This window comes from Sinocyclocheilus grahami, unplaced genomic scaffold, assembly GCF_001515645.1.
Source record: "Sinocyclocheilus grahami isolate Dianchi unplaced genomic scaffold, SAMN03320097.WGS_v1.1 scaffold220.1, whole genome shotgun sequence".
Taxonomy (NCBI): Eukaryota; Metazoa; Chordata; class Actinopteri; order Cypriniformes; family Cyprinidae; genus Sinocyclocheilus; species Sinocyclocheilus grahami.
The window spans coordinates 1,144,821-1,169,346 of record NW_015505399.1 but is presented as its reverse complement, the minus strand read 5'-3'; the positions used below and the strand labels follow the sequence as shown (position 1 = coordinate 1,169,346).

The 24,526-nt window shown below is 36.9% G+C and overlaps 1 protein-coding gene across 1 annotated transcript in view; it reads left to right on the top strand.

Moving 5' to 3' along the window:
• Positions 1-305: 305 nt before the first annotated feature.
• LOC107596538 (partitioning defective 3 homolog B-like) overlaps positions 306-24,526 on the top strand; it is a 93,252-nt gene continuing 69,031 nt past the window's right edge. Inside the window, exons 1-4 of the mRNA XM_016287293.1 lie at positions 306-317; positions 1,131-1,247; positions 3,843-4,124; positions 20,727-20,847. Coding sequence (XP_016142779.1) covers positions 1,174-1,247; positions 3,843-4,124; positions 20,727-20,847 — 477 coding nt within the window. The 5' untranslated portion in view covers positions 306-317; positions 1,131-1,173. The remainder of the gene's footprint in view (positions 318-1,130; positions 1,248-3,842; positions 4,125-20,726; positions 20,848-24,526) is intronic.

The following is a 24,526-nucleotide window of genomic DNA, read 5'->3' as shown; positions in this document are numbered from 1 at the left end:
CCTAACGCCCCAGTATAGTGACGGGAACACTATACTGTCAACAAGCACCGTCCTTCGGATGAGACGTTAAACCGAGGTCCTGACTCTCTGTGGTCATTAAAAATCCCAGGATGTCTTTTGAAAAGAGTAGAGGTGTGACCTCGGCATCCTGGCCAAATTTGCCCATTGGCCTCTGATCATCATGGCCTCCTAACAATCCCCATATCTGCTGATTGGCTTCATCACTCTGTCTCCTCTCCACCAATAAGCTGGTGTGTGGTGGGCATTCTGGCGCACTATGGCTGCCGTCGCATCATCCAGGTGGATGCTGCACACTGGTGGTAGAGGAGGAGATACCCCCTGACAATGTAAAGCGCTTTGAGTGCCTAGAAAAGCGCTATATAAATGCAACGAATTATTATTATTATATATTTATATGTTTGCTAATTTGATTGTTGTTTGGTTTCTTGTTTAATTTTGTAATTAGTTAGTATTTAGTTAGTTCTTTCATTTTCATGTTTATTTGTTTCATAATTTAAGTGTTCAGTTAATTTGTTCAGTGATTCCTTCATATCTGTTTGTTTGTTAGTTTGTTCTTTTGTTTCATTCATTTGTTCTTGATTTTACTTCATACATTAATTTATCATTTATTTGTGTCTTCCTTTGTGTCCTTATTCTTTCATTAATGCCTGTTTTAGATTGCCAACAGTATATGGAATATCTTACATGCTGATTCTTTTTTGTAATTATGTGTTTTTATCTTTATTTTTCTCAGTAGCTGAGAGCCTGTGATTATGTTGAAGTGATATCATGGTGTGTATAAGTGCCACCTGCAGTGCTGTGTAGGACTCTGTACAGCTCATGTTCTCCCTTACTGTTATTGAGTATATGAGAGACATGTTCACATCATGATCATTGTGTGCAGATGTGTGAGATTCATGTGAAGATAATCTAGATCAGATCCTGTCCTTGTGTTTGAGTGTGTGCCGGATGTGAGTTGCTAAAGGACACTGGTGTGACACACACACACACACACACTAGACGGTCACTCAGCCTGTTTTCCTAGATAAACGTCATTTGCAAACTGTGATCACTCAGTGATGTCTTTCTATGCCCCCCTCTCTCTCTCTCTCTCTCTCTCTCTCTCTCAGATTTGGAAAGAAAAAAGAAGAGAAGAGCAAGACGGAGACAAAAATGAATGCGCAGAAGCAGACATCAGAAATTCTGAGTGAGGAAGAGTTGGAGAGGATGAAGGAAGAGAGAGAAAGGTGGGATTGATGTCATTACACCATAACACCACAGTGAATCACTATCAAAACCCAGTGAGCTGCCTTGTTTTCTATTGCCTACATAGACGGTATTCTAACTGAGATGGAATCTCATAAGTGACTGATTTGGAACACTCTACAGTTGCAGCAACATTAAAATATCTTACCGACCCCAAACTGTTGAATGGTAGTGTATGTAGTACACATGTATTAAAATAGTCACATTGTCACATTGCATTATGGGATTGCTACCAACGTTTTGGAACAGCCTTTGTGTTTTAATCATGACTATAATGCCTTAAATTACTGCCCATGTAGGCAACTGAACTGTGGAGATTGTTCTTATGCAGTTTTATATGAGTCAGGCTTAGATCCCTTGAGCCAGCACAAAGCAACAGTGGCAGGTAATACCCTCTGGAAGTAAAAGAAATTTGGGAATCAAGGCTCAAAGGAGGACGACTTCTCCCCAGTAACCTGTGAAAGGGCGCGATCTGAAACACACTGCACAAAAACAAATAGTATTTGTGAACTGCAGTTTTCAAAAACATATAATCCACTCAATAAATAGTTAATTTGTTGATGATAATGATAGCAATCAACAATTCTTTGAGTAATATAGTTCATTAGCCTGACTTTTTACAGTTTCCAAGAAATTTGATACATTTATGTACAAACATTTTGACCCGGAGAGGATTTCCTTTGTTTTTTTTATGAAAATGCTAGTTAATGTTATCACATTGGACTAAAGCTTGCTGACTTTGCTCACAGGGTATTACCAGTTTTTCCCCTCTTGTTACACTTGTGGTGTTCCTGGTCAAAAATAACAGGTCATTTAAAAATGTATTTTACATTTCTGGTTATGCTGTATTATTATGTCATAATGTGTTGTGCCTCATTGATCTGAGCTCATGCACCTCATGTTTTTGTGTGAACATTGCCAAAATTATCCTCAAAGAATGAATTTCTTTTTCTTTTTCTTTTTTTTTTACTCAAGAAATGAGCTCAGATCAATGAGGCCCACAACCAATCAGTTCTAAAAAGAAATACAAAATCTGTCCTAATTGAAAGAAAACAAGTTGATAAATTGATTAAATCCAAGATTTGATGATAATATAGAATAAATAAAGGTTTACAAGCAATTTTTTTTTTTTAATTCAAAATAGTTAAGGGTTAGATGCACTTTTTAGATTTGAAGCTGTTGCTATATGCATAAATATAAGTAAATTATGACTGCTAAACTGTACAATTGACCATTGTCCCAAGCAGTTGATTTCATACATTGTTTCTATAGTTTCTTTTTTTGCACATAATTTCAGCTGAAGCAAATCCCGTCATTATCACAAAACAAACCCCTTCAGGATGATACAAGACTCTTATAATGTCCCGATCACCCTGTCACAGTTTATTTTATGATATGATATGATATGATAACGATTGGATGACTGTACATTATTTTATATGTTTCACTGATGTAAAGATAGCATTCGTTAGTGGTGAAGTTAGCAGAATATAGTTGAGAGATCTTTTAGCATGTTGTTTTTGTCGTCATTTGTGAGAACACCAAGACATTTCCAAATAGCATGAGTTGACCAGTTAGTTACTAGCTGAAGTAGATTTCATAAGGAAACTCAAAAGTAAGCTGGGAAAAAACATTACCTGCCGTATGGAACAAAGGTATAGCTCATTACTGTCATGTATGACACACAGGGTTTTAGGTGACTCATTGTATTACACACAGGATTAGATCTCTTATTTTTTGTCCCTTTCCCTCATTCACTCTGTAGGACTGACAGCTTTTTGTGGTCCATTACTGAGATGACACGCAGCACTAGATTCCTCTTCCTCTCTCTATCTCTGTCTCTCGGCGTATCATGTATATTCTGCCAGAATACAGGAGAAAAGGATATATTTAGCTGAGATGCAGGGATGTTTTTGCAGTCATTATTTTGTGTGGTGTTTGCCGAGGCTTATTTGGACTTGGAAACGTGTGAAGTGTGAGCTGGAGCCATGCTGTTCTCCTCCATATGCTCCAGAGTGGCATTTGTTCAGAGAGAGACTTTATTGACTGAGCCTGTTGTAGCTCCTAAGAGAGACAGAAAAGGGAAGAGGGAGAGAGAAAATCAGCCGGATGTGTCCGAAAGCTCTTTCTTGACCTTTCCAGTTTATTGTATTTTCGGAGTCGTCCTTGAAAGTGTAAATACGATTCAAGTTCAAGTTCTTGCAGTTGTGTTCTCATTGCTTGTGTGATTTGCTCAATGGCTCAGTTGATATTTCAGACCATACTCTTCCGGTCGAGTGTTTGGAGTAATTATTTTTGAATGTTGTTAAAAGGAGTCTCTTATGCTGAACAAGGCTGAGCTTATTTGATCAAAAAAAATTTAATAACAGTAGTGTAATAGTGTAATAGTAGTGTAATAACATTTCACAATTTTACTGTTTTACTGTATTTTGAATCAAATAAATGGAGCCTTGGTGAGCATAAGAGACTTATTTCAAAAGCATAAAAAAATTTAATTTCACACTTTTGAACAAACAGCTTAAATTATAATAATCATTAAAGCCAGGTAGGTTAACACCAGCTTTTCTGTGTTACAGAATTGAGGCCAAGCACCAGGAATTGAGGGAACGCCAGGTCCGGGACCGCTTCTCCCCACCTGACGTGGAGGATGATGACCTTGACCCCAACTACGCCCGCATCAACAACTTCAGGGAGCGCGGATCACCTTCCCAGCCACGCTACGGGAACCGCAGCCCTTCCCCGCAGAGACCCCCGCCCCCAGTGTCCCACAGCAGAGAGCCATCCGCAGAAGACCCTCTGGACGGCCTGTACGCCAAAGTCAACAAACAGCGAAGCCCTCCACCTCCTGCTGCAGACTGGTAAATATGCATATATTCAAATATCCCTGCTGGAAAACTTGCTTAAACCAGGCTAAGATGTTCTGCTGGTTTCTCAGTCTGGCCAAAATCCTGAAAAGTGCCCATAATCCTGCTAAAACCAGTTAACAAACCAGCATGACCAGGCTGAGACCAGATAAGACTGGCTAACCAGCTTAGTCTGGTTTATAATTTGTATTTTTTTTTAGCTGGGATAGTCTTTAGGTCAATGTCTGCCACAAGTGAGCGTCTGCAGCATAATGATCATATTGTTGGTCAGGTAGAATGATATCCAACTCCATGAGCCTATATCTGTGTTGCATTCTGTGAGTAGATTTCCTTGGGATTGAATTGATTTCTGATGGATTAGAGCAGGGGTAGGCAAGTTCGGTCCTAGAGAGCCGCAGTCCTGCAGAGTTCAGCTCCAACCCTAATCAAACACACCTGAACAAGCTAATCAATGTCTTCAGGATTACTAAGGCTATAGGCAGGTGAGTTTTTTTTCAGGGTTGGAGCTGAGCTCTGCAGGACTTCGGCTCTCTAGGACCAAACTTGCCTACACCTGGATTAGAGTATAAATTGTACAGGGTTTTTTTATGTTGTTTCTCAGTCCTCATGTTTACCCAGTGTCTGAAGAGCATTGATGCGTTGGCAGTTCTGATCACAGCAGTTGAGTGTTAGGTGGTGTTAGGGGTAGGCGGTATGGCCAAGATCTTACATCATGCAATGACTAACAAGTTACCAAATAACAAATAACCACACTGTAATGTTTAATTTTGGTAATCCAGTGAATGTAACAGTTTTGTTCAAAAGTTTGCGGTCAATAAGAACACTTTTATTGAGAAAGAAAGAAATGTATCCAAAAGTGACAGTAAAGACATTTATAATGTTAGTTATTAGTTAGTTATTTATAATGTTGTAATATTAGTTATACTGTAGCACTCTAGTAACTACTATGAAGTAACAAGAAACTCCAATTAATGAATTAGTAAGTAATGGCACTCTGTTAAAAGTGGTAGTTCACTATCAGCTATTTTTTCATACCTTCCAGAGAACTACTAAGAACTACACAATGTAGTTCACAATAATGCACAATGTATAATTAATTTTAAAGTGAAGGTCATGGTAGCCTGCTAATAATGACTCAAGCATTACCAGATCCTTCAGAAGGAATGACTAATTATTTGGATCAGTATCTAAAGTGAATGATGTGATAACACTCTAGTTATAGCTGTATAGCATTGCAAGCTTTTGAGGGTTTTGTGAAGTATTGGATAGTAATGACTCAAAAGTTACTACATCCTTCTAAAGGAATTACTAATCATTTGGATCCGTATCTGTCGTTACAGTACCCTAGTATTGATAGAAGTCATTGTACTGTAAGCTTTTGAGGTGTTTTTAAGGTTCAGGATCATAATTCCATCCAATGGATTTGGTAACACTTGAGTCATTACTAGTGGGTTATCATGATCTTCACTTTAGAATGCTGATCCAAATAATTACTAGTTCCTTTAGAAGGATGTAGTAACACTTGAGTCGTTACTGTCCAAAACCTTACATATACCTTAAAAGCTTTTATCATGCTTTACACTTTAGAATACTGATCCAAATAATTAGTAATCCCTTTGGAAGGATTTGGTAATACTTGAGTCATTCATTACTAGTAGGTTACCGTGATCTTCGATTAGAATTAATTATGCATTTTGAATTATTCACATTAATTATATTAGACAACCCAAAACTTTTGAAATGTAGTCTACTTAACAAGTACAATGCATTTCATCTCATTTATAACATCTGAATGAAATGCCTGGCATAAGTGCAAAAACAGCCTGTTCTATACTATTACTTTACTACACTAATTCTTGTTGAATGATGATATATTCATTATATATTAATACAGCACGTTGCTTGGCAACCATAAAGAAGCCAATAATGCCTAATAACACACTTTAATAACAAGTTCTTCCTCACCATGGCTTGTAATTCTCATAACCTTAAGACACAGAGTCACAGCTGTAAACCCAGAGGAGCTGCTCTAATATTGATTCTCTCGTTTTTGCTGGACACATCAGCTCAGTCTGCAGCTCTGACACAGCTATGCTGTAATTCTGTTCTTTTGATTGAGCATCAGAAATATACCCCGCTTTCTTGAGGTCTGGAGCGCAGCCTCGCCATCAAAATAATTATAGAAATCACTAGATGGAGAAAGAAAAGCTTTTAGTGTTGGTTGTGTGAGTGCTGGAGTGCTTTTCTGCCCGTTAATTAATCAGCCATTCTGCTGAGCTGAATGAGAGCGGTAGGCGCATTCGGCTGCTTTTAAAGAGTGCCAGCCCGCTCCCTTAAGTGTCTCCCCGTATCTGCAGACCCTTCCCTGGCCTGACACCGCTTCTCTGTCTCTCTTATTCACCATCCCTCCTGCAATGAGGGTTTAATGTCTTTTCAATGTCTGAAAGAAATGTAGGTAACCGTGTTGGAAATGGGCAAGATGGTTGACCAGTCATCCAACTGTCTGTCTAAAAAAGGCTTCAATGTTATATTGAAATGTCATTTTTAAATATAAATAAATATTATAATTAATACATGTTATATAATAATAATAATAGTATTAATAAAAAAAATAATAAAAACAGTTATGTAAATTATAAATATTTAAATATTATATATGTAATTTACACATACATTCACACGCAAATAAATAAATATTTTAATAAATAATATTATTATTATAAATAAACCTAAAATTGTGTAAATTTTTCCTATGTATTTAATGTATGTACTTTTAATTTGTTTGCATATAGAAATAATTACTTTTAGCATTTTTATTTCATTTGTTTATTCATTTATTTTGTAATTTTTTGTGCCACTGTTTTAAAGGGAATAAATTCAGACCTTGCGAATTAAAAGAGAGGATTTTAGCTGGGTAGACTTTATGTATCTGTTATGATGGATATTCTGCAGGTCTAGCTGATCCCTCAAAACTGATCACAGAACCTCCAATGCTGAATTTCCATTTTCTGAAAAGGTTTGATATCTGAATATATCAAAAAAAGTCTTAGTTTAGTCTCAAAACAAGTCTAGTTTAACTAAACAACTTTATAATATAAAATATTGAGAGAAAAAAAAAACAGTTTTTGCAGCAGAAATATATACATCCAATGATTTTTTTTTATCTAAAAGATTGGCTTCCAAAAAAGACAATTGCAGGAATTTCAGTGAAGATAGATATAAATTTTTTATTATTTATTTGTATTATTATTATTATTAATAATTTTTATTTTTTTACCTGAGCTTTGTCTCTGATTGCAACTTCCTGTTTTGCAGAAAAAGTTGGATACCTTAATGTATTGATCAGCAAACCTCCAAATAAAAATGCACTCATAGAGCTCATAGAGGTTCGTTGTTTGTTTGGAAATCTTTTTGTGCATTTTTTGTGCCTGAAAGTTCAGACTTTATGTGAATGGGCTTTGAAAGACTGAGAATAAAAGCGTATAGAGGAAGCTTCTTCAGGTTTGTGGGTTCTGAGTCCTTATGATTCATCTGGCTTAATCTGGAGAACCGGACAAGTGCTACTCGTGCGTTCCGCCCCTGAGCTTTTCTCTTCCTCTCAATGCACTTCCCTCATTCTATTTTCCCCTTTTTCATTCTGCATTTCCTCCTCTCATATTTGTTCAAGAACTTCCTGCCTGTCACTCATTGAAGAAAAGCAATTCCACATCACTCTCCCATTGAAGCACATACAAGAAAAAAAGCATGCACACTGAAACGCACACATGTGTGCGCTCACACAAAGCATTCACTTAGCGGTTTCTTCTAGATGCATCTTGTAGCTTAGCAACAAGTCATGCCGCTGCATACTGTGCCGTTCTGTTTTTGGAAACAGGAGGATGTGAAAGCTTATTTCTAAAAAGCAGAAATTGCAGATTTAAATTATATTCACCTCATTATTCCATCTCAGCTTGATTGAACTGAAAGGGAAATGCTTTATTTTCTTTCTTTTTTAGACCTGGTGCACAATTTTAGAATTGAGGGTTGAGGATAGAAGACTTGATTACAGCCTCACTCTTAGACACCGATTTGCCTACCCAGAATGCACTCTGCCTGCCGTACAAAGGCAGAGTCGGTGTGACTGGTGTTTTAATGAAACGGTCCAAGCACAAATTGAGCTTCACCTGCGAACAAGAGGACGCAGGAGGGGTCGGCGAATGTTGATGGCCTGTCCAAATAGTGTTACACCAGCCAAAATACTTCTAATTATTTCTTCAATTGCAGATGGCATATAAAAAGTGCCGTCACTTCTGGTTAGGGAGCCTGGGAGCCGGCCTGTCATTGCCGACTATCTTTTGTTGTCAAATTTCATTTCTGAAAATGTCCACCAATTAGAGCGCCGAAGCTCACCGCAAAATTACTCTAGGGGAGAGTTGTGGGAAATTGATGGATCTGGTTCTTTCCTCTCCTCTTCCAAACACGGATATGTCCATTATGGCATCCGTGGCCTCGCTGTCTTCTTCACGATTGCTCGTCTTTCTTGCGTGCTTGATGTGGGTCATGTTTCATCAGCAGGTTAGGGGAATAAGGGTGCACTTTGTCTCTTCTGATGTAAATGATTGAATGATTCCATGTGACACTTACAGATTTAATGCTGCTTTATTAGATGGATAGTTTAGGTCTGATGCTGATGCAGTCAACACAGCGTTCCAGACTTGCTAAAATACACGCTTAGCAGTTAAACACCTGTTAATCTAACTGCTGTGTAAATTGCTCACAATATCCTTTTAAATTGGAAGTTAAATTTAAAGTGAAATTGACTATTCAGCAGCAATGGGGTAGACGTTTAAGAAACAAATTAATGTATTTTTTTCTTTGACAAATTATAGAAGCACTCTGTAAGCATGATTGTTCTGAAGTGCTTCAGTTAATCATGTTCAAATCTTCTTATAGGCAAACATTAATGCTGCATACTGTTATGAATAGACGTTTTAGTATATACTATGATTCAAGTTACGTAAACAAGGACAGTTTTGTTGTCGTATTAAGTATAGATTTGTTTCAGTTTGATTCTGTCAGTCGTGTGGATAACCAAATAGTTGCTGGTCCCCATTGAGTTAATAGTATGAAAATTTGGTCACACTTTACTTTAAGGTCCAATTCTAGTCATTAACAAACCATTAACTATGACTTTTGCCTCAGTAAACTCCTAATTTGCTGCTTATTAATAGTTAGTAAGGTTAAGGTTAGGCATTTGGTAGGATTATGGATGTAGAATATGGTCATGCAGAATATGTGCTTTATAAGTACTAATAAAGAGCCGATATGTTCATAATATGCATGCTAATAAGCAAGTACAGTGGGGCAAAAAAGTATTTAGTCAGCCACCAATTGTGCAAGTTCTCCCACTTAGAAAGATGAGAGAGGCCTGTAATTTTCATCATAGGTATACCTCAACTATGACAGACAAAATGAGAAAAAAAATCCAGAAAATCACATTGTAGGATTTTTAAAGAATTAATTGGTAAATTCCTCAGTAAAATAAGTATTTGGTCACCTACAAACAAGCAAGATTTCTGGCTCTCACAGACCTGTAACTTCTTCTTTTTTTCTCTCATTTTGTCTCTCATAGTTGAGGTATACCTATGATGAAAATTACAGGCCTCTCTCATCTTTTTAAGTGGGAGAACTTGCACAATTGGTGGCTGACTAAATACTTTTTTTCCCCACTGTAGTTGATAGTGAGAATTGGCCCCTATACTAAAGTGTTACTTAAAAATGCTATTACTATTTATCTCAGCGAAAACATGCATCTTTAATTACACATTGTCATATGAACACCTAAAGTATATATTACAGTATTGTTTTGAATCGATTCAGTAAGGGGAGTTACTTGTGAATTCAGTAGCAGCTCTGAACAATGTGAACCACTAACGCACTACTGAGTTCGGGGACTGTTATATGAATCATTTTGACTGACTCATTAAAAAATAACTCTTTACGTCATGATTCATGATTTGTTCATTGTTATGTGCAGCAAATACGTGTTGAAAGTGCTTATGGATACATTTTTATTGTCTGTCACTAATGAGAACAAGATTTTAAATTAGTGTCACACATTTTTGTCTCTGTCGAGAGCCCTGAGTGTGCCAATGCTGTATTATGTTTTATTTACAAAGTTATATCATATGCAATAAGTAAAAATCATTTACTAAGTTATATATGCAATAAGGCGCTCAAGGCTGTACTTTGTTAAATTGAATCATGGTTTATTGTGTCGCATGACCTTTCACACTTTATTGCTCGAATCCACAAAGCTTCTCTGTGTCCTCAGGGTTTTGTTGTTTAGTAAATTGAGATTACAATGTCTTTTCTTCAGCTGCTTTCTCAGGTGTACTTACCCACTCGAGCTCTCGTTGTTGGCCTGGGGTAATATAGTAATAATGTGTGTTAAACAGGCATGATAAAGAGTGCTTGAATGGAATTGATTTTTGATTTGGGAGCATGTGATTGACAGAAGCATGCCGATTATCAACCAGATGAGCTTCTCTGAATCAAATTGGTGGATTACATCAAGATTCCCCTCGACGGCCCTCAGTGTGTTTCACATGCACACTCGTTAGTGTGTGTGTGTGTGTGTGTGTCGATTCCAGCATTTCTGTCCTGTTCTGCTGCTCTCCAGGTCAAAAATTGATGTCTTTCCTTTTACAGTGTAAATCTTGCTCTTTAGGACCGACAGTGTTTCTTGGTCCATTTCAAAGATGAAGGAATAGATTGCTCTGTGCCATACGGCTCCGTTCAGCGTTTCTCTTGATGTCTGTGTCTCCATTGTCCAAAACAGACATGTCTGCTGGATTTATGCGTGCCACTCCAGCTTTAAACCATCATTTATCCAACTCTTAAGATCTGCTGACCTGAAGTTTCTCTCCAGCATTAAACCATTAATAGACAGAGAGAGGGGCTGCCCTCAGAACTAGCAGGGGGTTTTGTCGAGACAAAGAGGGGAAAACTGTTCACTGCGGGGTGAGGAGATGAACAGAGAGATGTGAACGTGGCGAGATGGAGGATAAAAGAGCTGAGGTCTTCTACACATATCACATGGTGTGCGTCTGTCTGCAATTCTGTCATCATTTACTCTCATGATGTTCCAAACCTGCATGAACACAAAATAGATGAACAAAATAAAAGATGTTTAGCAGAATGTTCATGCTGCGGTTTTCCATATAATATAAGTGAATGGTGACCAACGGCTGTCTAGCTCCTAAATAGACAAAAAAAAAATTGTGCACTACAAGTCTTCATCTGATAGTTTTATTAATATTAAAATATTAAATACATTTATTTATTATTAGGCAAAAATTATTATTAGGCAAACTATTTTTAGGCAAAAATCGGTTTAATGCTACATTTTTAACACATTTACTGAACTTGAAATGATATAATACAAATGTTTGTGATAATAGAATAGAATAGCTCATGTTCGAGGGTCTGCATTAAAACGTTTGAAAACGTTTAGTATTGGTATTATTTTTTTGGACCTTGAGTGTATTGAGGGTATTATTTTTGGAGCCCTCATCACCAATTGCTTTTACATTTACATTTAGTCTTTTAGCAGACGCTTTTATCCAAAACTACTTGCAAAAATAGAATCAATCAAAATCAACCTTTTATTGTATGGAACAAAACATTCAACATTCTGCTGAACTTCTTGTGTATTTTACAGAGGAACAGGAGTCATGTGAGGTTAGAACAACGTGAAGGTGAGTAAATGATGACAGATTTCTTTTTTTGGGTGAATTATCCCTTTAAGGCAAGGTTTCTCAGTACGTTATTAACGACTCCATTCGTTTAATATCTCCCATCTCTCAGCTTCCGTGGGATGCCGGCCAACTACCCAGTCACTTGAGTATGAAATTAATAGATAAAATCGCAACTCTTGTTGTTTCACAGCCGAACACTAAATTCCCCCCTTGTCGCAGTCACACAGACACGTCGCTGACCCAGGGGAATCGATACCATTGGCTATAGTTAATGCCGTGCTCCCCTGCCACTGGGAGAGAGAGAAAATAAATATCTTTACCCTTTATTGAACTTTCTCTTGTAACACTCCTGTAGAATGAGCTTCTGTGAGGGAAAGAGCAGAGTGCAAATTAAGCCTTTCTTAGTCACCAGGTGCTGTGGCTCAGCTTATCGGAGGAAACGCTATCCGGAGAGCCAGTGCCCTTATTTGATTCCCGCTGCCGCCCACCACCGCTCTCCCGTTCTTCTGAACCGCTCTCAATGCTTACTGCACAGTGTGTGTACTACACTGGATACGATCTAGTGTATTTTTTTATTAGAATTTTTTAATCAACAATTAATGTTTTATTTTTTACTGTTTTGTATTTTTTATTTTTACCCCTAATTATGATGATCCCCTTACTAGACACCCTTTAAAATATAAAAGCATCTATACAGTTCCAAGTTTTCAGTCTCATTAATGCTTTGTCAGAAAAATATTTAGTATGACATGAAGACAACTTGTTGATTCCTAAATTTAATAATTGTACTGAAGCAAAAGCAAATTCGTTTTATCTATATTGTTTTATGTACATACATACAACATTTTGGAGTTTAGGATTTTAAAAATAAATAAATAGATAAATAATTTTATTCATCAAGGATGCATTCAATTGATCAAAAGGTCAAGAGATTTATAATGTTACAAAACATTTTTATTTCAAATAAATCAGCATAATCATCAAAGAACCCTTAAAAATGTATCTTGGTTTTCACAAAAAATAGTATGCAGCACAACAATTTTCAACATTGATCATTTAAAAAAAAAAAACACTCAAGACTAGATAATGGCTGCTGAAAATTCAGCTTTGTCATTACAGAAATAAAATACATTTTAAAATATATTAAAATAGAAGACTTGTAATAATTTTTTTTTTTTGCTTCATTTTTTTGTGTGAGCAGCCTAAGAGACCAGGGAAAGTTGTTTTTTCTGCTATATATCAAGTAATACAGTAACTTTGGTAAGTTAATTTGGTGCACTTAAAATGGGTTGTCAAGATTAGCGCATTGCTTTGTAGAATATGCTATTCCATGCTCTATACTGAATATTTTGCTGTATTCCATCCATTCCATGCATACAGAATCCACAGTATGCACACTGCAAAAATAATAGTAAATGGGTAGCATTATAGTATGCCATTCTGAACATATTTTCTCCCTCGCTCTCCCTCCCCTTCCTCCATCACCCCTGTTTCATAGCCTGTGGCCATATTAATGTCGGGTTCCCTCTGTGCGTGACCAGCCAAGTTTATGATTATGTTTGCAACTGCAGGCTATGTGTATATTCGGGGGTGAGCGTATGTGCACTCATGTGTATTTGAGTGAGAGGTGTGTGCCTGTGTCTTTGATTAGAGCAGGACCCTTATTAAACATTGATGGTGTTATTCATTTGGAGGGTGAGGAGGGTGCTCAGTCAAAATGGCAGCAGTAATTAAGGCGTTCTGGATATGATGGCTACATGATGGAGTGTTGAAAGCATAACTACGGAGCCCAGACGCTGCAGGGGAAATGGCTTGCTTGGGAACCACAGGTCGAGAATAAATGCATGCGTTTGGTGCTTTATGGTGTGTGCGTGTTTGTGGTTTGTGCAACTGCCAAATACCTTTAGAGCAAAGCTGATTTATTCTGCTGTGTTCTCAGATCCTTATATTTTGAATGGTTTCGCTTGAAGCTGATTCCAGTGTTGATGTCATACATGTGGTTAATGCAATAAATGGATAAATAAACGTTATATTTAAATGAAATAACAAGAGATAAAATCACTGCACTCTTCTAACTTAGGGTGCAAAAATCTTTAAATATTAATCATTATAGTATTTATAATTGATTTACTTTTAATTGGTGAGAGTGTGTGCTCTAAGAAAGAAAAAAAAACCTGTGTAAATTAAAATAAAATAATGAAACAAAAAACAATCCTTTGTGATAATGTAAATTAATTTTAGGGTAAGATGTACAAATATATCTATATTAGGTCATGTAGCTGGTCACCATGTCTGTTTAGGTTTTCACCATTTTTAATCAAATTTTCCCTCAATTTATTCATTTTTAAATTATACTAGAGTGATTCCTATTTTTTAAGTATACATATTCCATGTCTTTAAACATGAGGTTTAATATAAGGATACTGCATATTTAATAATTACAGAAGAATTCATACCAGAAAGACTTGGAAGGCGATGTCTTAAGTTTGTTGTCACGACCCTGCTATTCTTGAATTAATGGCATGACATGAATTAATGCACTGGTCTAGACCTGCAGTTTAGCATGTTGTCCCACAAAGACTCGCACACTCAAGAAATCAACAGCATTTCAGACACCATTACTGTGAAGTACAACTACCGCAGCAGGTTTTTATGCATAATACCATCGCTCTCCATCGTAGCGAATTTCAATTTAGCTGTAAAAGGTCATAATATTTTATGTATTAGTATTTTATGGCCCTATTCACTGTTCCAATCAATACGAGATCAAGACTTGCATGTGATTTCATCTCCTGTTCTCTCTTTCTTTCTCTTTCTCTTTTTTTCTTGTGTGTTATGTGCCTCATAAATTGTGTAAAGTAGGCGTGAGGGAGTATGGTGGAGAGAAGATGGATGCTGCCACACTTTCCCACTCTATTCTCTCAGCTCTCCAATCACTGAGATTGAGAAGTGAAAAATGGAAGGGTTGTAACAGGGGCATAACTCTGCGTCTGCCCCCCGTATGAGCTGCTGTCTGTCTGATCTGCTGCTGTCCACCCCGATCTGTGCCGCACTGCAATTCTTGCCCTGGTGCCTCAGAGCGTTTCTCCCATGTGGGGGGCCATTTCTGTGGTTTGCTGGTGTGTGTGTGTGTGTGTGTGTTGTGTTGTGTTGTGTGTGTGTCTGGCTATTTTTAATGGCTGATACTGAAGTGAATATGAAACTGCATTCGTAACTCATTGAACTTCTGTAATGTGTTGTTTTTCCCAAATTAATTTGGGAAAAACAATGGGAAAAACCCATAATTAATTCATGGCACAATAGGATCAATAATATGTATTAATTTCATGTTGTCTTTTGGGTGTGCTTTGGTAGAGCCATGGCACCAGCAACTCCACGGTCAGGGGTTTGATTCCCAGGAAAAACATTACTGTAAAAATGTATTGAATCCGTTAAATGCACTGTCCTGTACATCACATTGGATATTACAGACAAAATGTAAAAAATGTTCTTTGTCCGTTTTAATATTCTAGTTTTTTTGTTTGTTTTAGCATTGAAAAGTGTTATTGAGATACTATCATACTATATTAGTTTTTATTAATGTTTTGAAATTTTACATTTTTAATTGTTTAGTACATTAAGTTAAACTAAATAACTTGAGACCTACCTTTTTTTATTTTATTTCCATTAACGTTTTTTTATGGATTTGGTTTTAGTTAACTATAATAACCCTGTCATCAAAAAACTTTACATAAAAAGTAAAGTTAAAACATCTTTTCACAAGAATCATTAAGTCTGTGAAGTGCAGAAAATGTTTTTATTATTATTGTAAGTGTTGCAGATATGCATTTAGTGTGCATTTTGATGCAGAATTTGAGAAAATGTAATCTGTTTTTAATTTGTTCTGAGACATATAAATTTATTTAGATATGCACATATGTTTTGCGGTGTCATTCATGCACTGACAAAACTAAAATGTTGCACATAATTCAGTTTTCTTGAAAAAGAGCTAAACAGCATGTTAACATTTCATATTTAATCAATTGACAACCATACATTTAACAAAGTGTTAATTATGTTTTTTATATCTGTAAATGCAGATTGTTAGATATGTTATGTGGTTTCAATTAGTTGGACAGAGACTGGAAACAACCTTAGCTGGCTTTGTTATGGTCCGCTGTGTGGCTAAGCAAAGCAGAAGGAAAATGTGAAATGCGTGAGAGAAATGAGTGTTTGTGTGTTTTTGTGTGCATCTGAATGCGTGCTTCCCAGTAGCACCTCCGGGACTGCAGCAGCAGCGGCAACATTAGGCCTGCTTGAGTCACACAAATCTTTATTGTTCCTGAAAGTACAACAGATGAAAAAGCCTGTTTATGACAGCGCATGATGGCGAGAGAGGACGGACAGTTTTTTTTTTTTTTTTAGGGGTCTGTGTTATTATTCTGCAGTGGGACCGTTCTTGTTGTGTGTTCCTGAGTGTGTGTGTTGGTCTGTTTGTTTTGAGACCTCACTGTCCGGGGTTGAGCGTGCTCTGTACGGGAGCTGGAGTGTGCGTGTGGCCGCCGGGTCGCCGCGCTCTGGCCCGTTCCCACAGCTTCATCCCTCTGGAATGCCTGGCAATCGCGCTGTCTGCCTAACGAGCTTTTATAAAAGACATGTTAATTTGTTTTGTCTTAATCTAATCCCTCTACTGTCTCATTCACCCTCTGTTCTCCAAGTTTCTCTCGCTGACACACACTCTTTGCTCTCTCTCGCTCTCTCTCTCTCTCTCTCTCTCTCTCTCTCTCTCTCTCTCTCAGTTAATCTGATTGGTCAGGAACATGAAAAAAAAAGTAAATTGAATTTTGGTGTTCTGCGTCTAAAGGGAGAATGAGGGAATTTTGTAGAGTGGTCAGCCTACACTTGTTTTTGATGAAAGTACTACTTGTTCTCTAGTTGTAGAGTTGTAGTTTTATTGTGAAAACAAGTCTGTTTTCTTCAGGGAGAGATTTCACTCTGTAAGCACATATTTACATTTATTTGTCATAGTGAATGTAATTTTTTTTTTGTTTTGTTTAAAATGTATCTGTGTTGCATGTAAAATGTTTCAAATTCATCTGTGATGCCAATCAGTGTTATTTTAGTATTATTTATATGCAATTACATTATTTTTTTAATATTTTGAATTAGCTTTTATATACATTTCCCATTCTCTCTCTCTCTCTCTCTCTCTCTCTCTCTCTCTCTCAGTTAATCTGATTGGTCAGGAACATGAAAAAAAAAGTAAATTGAATTTTGGTGTTCTGCGTCTAAAGGGAGAATGAGGGAATTTTGTAGAGTGGTCAGCCTACACTTGTTTTTGATGAAAGTACTACTTGTTCTCTAGTTGTAGAGTTGTAGTTTTATTGTGAAAACAAGTCTGTTTTCTTCAGGGAGAGATTTCACTCTGTAAGCACATATTTACATTTATTTGTCATAGTGAATGTAATTTTTTTTTGTTTTGTTTAAAATGTATCTGTGTTGCATGTAAAATGTTTCAAATTCATCTGTGATGCCAATCAGTGTTATTTTAGTATTATTTATATGCAATTACATTATTTTTTTAATATTTTGAATTCGCTTTTATATACATTTCCCATTTTAATTTTAGTTCAGTTTTAGTAATTTTGTTATGGGCTTTCATGATTTTTTTTTAATGATTATTTAAAAAAAAATTATTTAGCTTTATTTTTTATTTTAGTTATAGTACTTCAACTTATTTGTTTCAGGATAACACTTTACAATAAGGTTTAATTTTAATATTAGTTAAAGTGATAGTTCACCCAAAAAAACAAAAACAAATAAAAAATTTAATAATTTACTCACTGTCATATTCCCACAGTTCCTGGTACTACTTCCACAGTATTTCAATTTTTCCTTTCTCTTTGGAGTATTACAAACTGCTTGTGCATATATAAGATCCGTAAAGTTGCACAAACTATAGTCTCAAACCCAAAGAGATATTCTTTATAAAAGTTAAGACTCGTTCACGCCTTCCTAAAACGCCTCATTTAAACACGCCCCCACATGTCTATGTCATTGTGTTGGACGATTTGCATTACACCGCCCAAATGTTTACGCAAAGAAAGAAATCATAACTTTTATTCTTGTTGTAGTATTGTAGTCGTAGAGTCGCCATGTCATGGAGATGCTGTGTGTTTCCAAATATGATAAGGGGCATAACATTTCTGTCACACGCTTGAGATATTCGGCCAATCACAACGCACTGGATAGCTGGTCAATTAGAGCACACTGCGCTTTTCGGAACGATGAGCTTTTTAAAAATTGTCGCGTTTCAGATAGGCGGGGGAAAGAGAGGAGCAACAATAATGTGCGGTATGTGGAAAATAATGTGTTTTTTTTTTTTTTTACCTTAAACCGCGTAAACATATTGCATTACACCAAGTACACAAATTAATGTTATGTTTAGCATCGTCATATGACTCCTTTAAGTTCTTAATGCAATATTTATATTTAATTTTAGTGTTATTTCCATTACCAAAAATGATTTTTAATTGTTTTTATTTTCCTTTTAAATAACAATTGTAACACTGGAACCAATGATCTATGGTGGTGGGCGGGGCTACTCACAGACTGCAAAAATAAAAACTAGACTGTCAGCAAAATGTCTTGATGCCTGTCAGTTTCAGCTGATTAGGACAAAACAACTCAGATCATCAGGGTAGAAATTTAATTTATTGCCGTTTTATTATGGCGTATCTATAGTTGAGACAGTGTTTGCTTTTCTATGCTAGTTCAACAATGTGCTTCCTCTATTTTACAGTATCATTGTAATTGTTGGCTTCATCCCATTTAGGTCATCAAAACAGTGTCTTTATTGAGCATACAGGCTTTTAACTTATTGTGTTGCCCTTTTTTCCTCACATTTTCATCTTCCTTTTATTTTCAGTTGCACATTCATAGTACATAGACAGCTGGCTTTGTCCCCCGGGGGTTGATGCCCTGAAAAATGACTGTCTGATGTGTGAAGTTTACGATAGGATTCTCACCCACAGCGTCTGATCGCTGCATTTACCCCTCGCTGAGATGGTGGACATGGCTGTTCGGCTCTGTGTGTTGACAATGGGAAGCAACAGTTGTGAAAAGGTTGTGTTTGTGTTAGCCGAGCGCTGAGAGATTGATTTTGGTGTTTGTGTGTTGGAAAGCTGTGAGATGACTGACAGGACTTTATCTCCCAAGTCACACTTCCACAGTTCTGTGCCACAGCACAATATTTGAGCAGGAGAAATATCACACATTCCCCTCTTGAACGTTTGATAAGCACGTCATTTTGCTGTGTCTGGAAAAGCAGAGATGTTTATTGAGCTTTGGACAAGTAGAATGGTATTAAAGGGATAGTTCACCCAAAAATGAACATTGGGGAAAAAGATGCAGAAGACCCCTGGTGCAGTAAAAAAAAAAAAAAAAACACTACACACGACAAAATACAAGGTAAATCTTAATATTATAGAATTTAAAGTAAAATTTCTGACGTTTACTCATCCTCATCTCTTTTTCAACGTATTTTCTTCTGTAGAACACAAAAGGGGATGTCTAAGCTGCTCTTTTGCAATAAAATGAATGTGAATGGGGACCACAATTGTCACATTAGATATTAAGTAAAAACAGCTTACATTTCGGTCCATTCCTCTCACAATGCTATCATAGGGCTTCAAACCAAAACAAAAAAAAAAAATCAAAATATAGAACTTTTATGATACTCTTATTGTGCTTTTTGGAGTTAGCATTCACTTTACATTTTATCTCCATTCACTTCCATGATAGTGAAAAGAACAGCTTGAACATTATAGCTAAATATCTCATTCTGTGTTATACGGAAGAAAATACGTCATACAGGCCTGAAATTACATGAGGTTGTGCAAATGTTAGAATTTTTTGTTTAAATTATAAAATAAAAAATAAAAAAATTATAACATTTAACTCATATTTTGTATTTTTTGTGGAGTTTTTTTTTTTACTGCATCAGAGGCTCTTTTTCTTAAATGACTATATCGTTCTGAATCTTCTCTGTATGTGTGTGATTATGTGATTCTGGCTAGATTTGAAGTGGCTTGTAACAAAGGGCTGTTGATTATCTGTGACAGTATTGAGTGTTTCTGTCTGCTTTAGCTCAGTTGTCATCACCTTGTTGTTTCTGATAAGTGCAGATGACAGAGCCGTAGCCTGGGATACCAGACCGAAGTCTGCCTCCTCCTCAAGTGGCTACAATCCGGACATATCAACAGCCTGATATACTGGGCTTCTGGATTTTTATCCATCACATGATGTATAGGTCAGATCGATAGTGACTCTTTGTTCTGGATGGGTGTGAGTGGGCCGGGGTTTGGAGATTGTGTGTTATCTTGCGCATACGACTGTAAGTCTATAAATGTGTATGTTGGGAAATAGTATTGGTGCGTAGGAGACTGTGTGCGGATGTAAGGGGGTGGTGGGGCCTAGTCTTTGAAGATCTGGGTTGTAAGCAAAAGATTGCAGGTTCAAATGTCACAAGGGATAGATAGAGCTTCACTAATTGGAACTAAACACAAGGATCTTTTGACATGTTTTTAAAAGTTGAGCTATTTTATTACACTCTTAAAAAACATATATCATATATGTTTGCTGTATCTGAAACTAAGTAAGCCAACCCCCACCCATGTTATTTATCTGTGTAGAGCTAGTAAAAGACTGGATGATATAATTATTGTGATTATTTATTGTTAATTAAATTGAATTTGCTTTTGGAATCTTGAACCTACAACCTTTTGGTTACCAGCCCAGATCTTTAGCCACTATGCCACAGCAACACATTTTTTCATTAATTTAATATTTGAGCTAAGTGGATTGTGTGTTTTTGCAGCAGTATGGACCGTATCCAGCAGCTGAGGAGGGAGTATCTTCAGGCTCGTAGAGAGGGAGCAGCTCCAGCCTATGAGGAACTGGAGGCCCGACGGAGAGGACCAGAGTACGACCAGCACAGAGTAAGATATCAAACCCACACACCTCACCCAATAAAACACTCTCACCATCATGTAGGTTCCCAAATTAACGACTGCCAAGCATTAGCGCAAGTCTAAAGTTGATTTTGGAAAGTTGATTTTGCACCCTGCGTTCACACCATTTTTACCTTTCCCTTAATCAGAGTGAATAATTGCCTCAGTATCTCTCTATACTGCCTCAATTCAGCAATACAGACTTTAACATTCTTAATCAAGAGTCATAGAAACTTCCACCAAATGCATCAACACCTTTCTTTATTAGGATTGGGACAAACCAGCATAATTTGTTTTCTCTTTGAACACACAGTAATTCCCTTTGTGTGAGATCAATAGTTGTACCTCTCAAATTCAAATGAGCTAGCGTCTGTTTTTGTAAGAGCTGCGGTGAACAATGAAGCATCGCAGGCTGTGGGATTAGAGAGGCAGATCGAATTAAACTAACTCCAAACAGCAATCACCCAATCTAACGAGCCTGCTCATTAAGGTCGACACTGCATTTATTCATTTGCTCGTCTGTGCTTATTTATCTATTTATTCAGTGCTAATTATTCAGCTACTGAAGGAAACAAACACTCGCTACGTCAAAGCAAAACAAAGTTATCAGCCGCCGTTTTTGCATAAGAGGAAACGTGTGAGCAGTTTTCACACGGTGAAATGGTTTGGAACTACCTACAGGCCTGATGATTGCGTTGTGGAAATGATGACGATTGCCTGAAGGCAACATGAGAGAATTCACCATATCCTGTGGCTTAATACACGTGCGCACACACACACACACACACAATCTTGGAGAGACATTCACAGAAGTTTCCACACCCTTTTCTGTGACTGTGATGTAGTCTACAATACGGATATAAATAATACTCCTCATGACAGACACGTTATGACTGCCTATTGTTACAGCTGCCTCTCGTCTGCTTTCAGATTTAGCCCTTTTATGGACATATCTGTACATATCTCACTCTATATCAACCTGCAAGGATGTTCCTGGTAAACACAGAGAAATGGAAAAAGATTCGGATTGGGATTTGTTTTGTTGGGCTGTTTCAGAACCAGAACCGTTCAGCTATTGCCACACAAGCTAATCGGTTTACACACAATCCTGATTTCCAGTAAATGTTTTAGCTTTTCTCTGCCAGAGGAGCCTACCACTGATGTCATAACCATTTATTTTTTCTTTTGTATTTATGCGAAGCGTCGCAGTGTTTACTGGTTCATCACTGCTCTGTGTAAGTGTGTTATAGGACTGCAGTAGGGTTGATATAGAGTGTGTATAGACATTGATTGATGACCGCTCGACCACTCCATGAATTTCTGTGCTGGCTCAGTGACTGCATTGCTCAGGCATGACTGTGGTGTAGTCTCAGTGACTGCAAGTTCACTTGTGAGGACTTCTGACGTCCAGATGAAATTAAGGCTTGGCATTTGTGACAAAAAAATGGGTCTGTTCCAAAACCCAGTGAGCTGCCTCGCTGTCTACTGCCTAAGAACTTGTCTTCTAAGGAAGCATCCTATCAGACATAGAAGAGTTTGATGTTAGCATGTTGATAATACTCTGGTAAGCATAAACAAAACATAGCACATTCAAAAATAGTTCTTTTTAATTTGACTAACTGTTTGCTTTTCATTATTTAGTTAAATGTATGTATTTCTTAAATCTTATTTTGGCCACCATCTCATTTTTTTTAACTCCACTGAGCTTGGCACAGTGCATTCTGGGATTGCTTTCTTCACAAAGGATGCACTTATTTACCTTTATTTAATGAGAAAATTAAACTGAACAGTATGGAGAATGATTACAAATAATACAAAATTTAACATAATAGATTAAATGGGAAAGTAATTTTTTAAAAATGATGAAATAATACACTACCGTTTAAGAGTTTGGGATCAGTAAGATATTCTTTTAATTAATGCTTTTATTCAGCAAGGTCGCATTAAATTAATCGAAAGTGACAGAAAATACATTTGTAGTGTTACAAAAGATTTCTATTTCAAATAAATGCTGCTCTTTTGAATCCTGAACAAAAAAATAAGTATCATGGTTTCCATAATAATAAGCAGCACAACCATTTTCAACATTGATAATAATAAGAAATGTTTCTTGACCACAAAATCATGATATTAGAATGATTACTGAAGCATCATGTGACACTAAATATTGTAGTAATGGCTACTGAAAATTCAGCTTTGCATCTTAGGAATAAATTACATTTAAAGTGTAAAAACAGTTATTTTACATTGTAAATAGGGTTTCAAAGAGGCGGAAATTTCTAGGTACATTTTGGAAACATTCCAGAAATTTTGGGAATTTCTAGGATTTTTTGGAAACTTTCATAAACCTTCAGAAATTTTTGGAAAGTTTCCATAAATTTACCAAAAATTGTCCACCCCCTTGCAACCCTAATCATATTAGTATTTTACAATATTACTGTTTTATCAAATAAATTCAGCCTTGAGCATAAGAAACTTAACAAGTGTAAATTAGATTAAAGGCTAGCTGAGATGAAATAACAAGAAAGATGCTGCCTTAGAATCTAGCCAGACAAAGTATCTTAGTAGGCGGTATAATTATGCTGCCTCTTCATGTTGGGAGTGTGACTTTAATGCCTTAAAATGAAGCCCTAAAATACTGCTTACGTAGGCAGCTCACTAGGTTTTGGAACAGAACAAATGCGTGTCCTCCAGAAGGTACCTGTACCCACGATCCTGTGCCATCTTGGAATCATTCCTGTACCTCAGTTGCTAGCAACACCAAGGTCATGGGTTTGATTCCCAGGGAACACGCATACTGAGGAAACATATACCTTGAATGCACTGCAAGTCACTTTGGATGAAAGAGCCTGGCAAATGCATAAATGCATAATAAATGCAGAAGTGTATTATACATTTATATGGAAGTCTGAAGATAGCAAACAGGAAGTTCAAAAGCTTAAAGGCAAATTCTGTTGCTGTCTTGCGGTTTCTGTGCTGTTCATTCCTCAGATGTTGAGATAAGATGCACGCCACACCATCTATGTAGCACGCAATTATGTTATGTGTTGCCTGCAGTGTCTAATGTCTCCATAAACTATTTTTACCAAGTGAAAAATTCAAGCAAATGGGCTTCAGGATTAAAAAGGAAGGGTGTTCATGTTTTCAAAGGCCTCTCTTTATGGAATCAGTCGTGAGAAGGCAACCGATGAGCCGTGGAGAGGCGTCTAAATAGCATCCAAAAATATATATGGTAGTCTTGTGACTGTTTATAGGGCCTGTAAGGCAGTTAAAGTTGGTATGATAATGCTCCAACTGCCGCCTAACTGCTACAGTCCTAATGAGGGATAGGAGTCAACGCTGGCGGTATTTACTAGCACTGTCCTCTCTCACTCACTCTCGTTTCCCCTGAGAGGAATGATGCAGTCCATGAGAAACTAACCACACAAATCTGTCAAAGTTGGCTCACTCTTGCTCTGAGGACCAGCCGTTGTTTCCTTTCCAATCCAGATCCATCTCCAGCACATGTCAACAGCCGCATCTCCTATTCACACAATGAGAAAATATCTAAAAAATATATAGTTTTCCCGTAACTCATTTTTATTTTTTCAAGTCACACTTCCATTAAACCCATCGCCAGTAGTGATTTTTTTTTCCTTGAAATACTAGCGGAGAATATTTGTTTAAT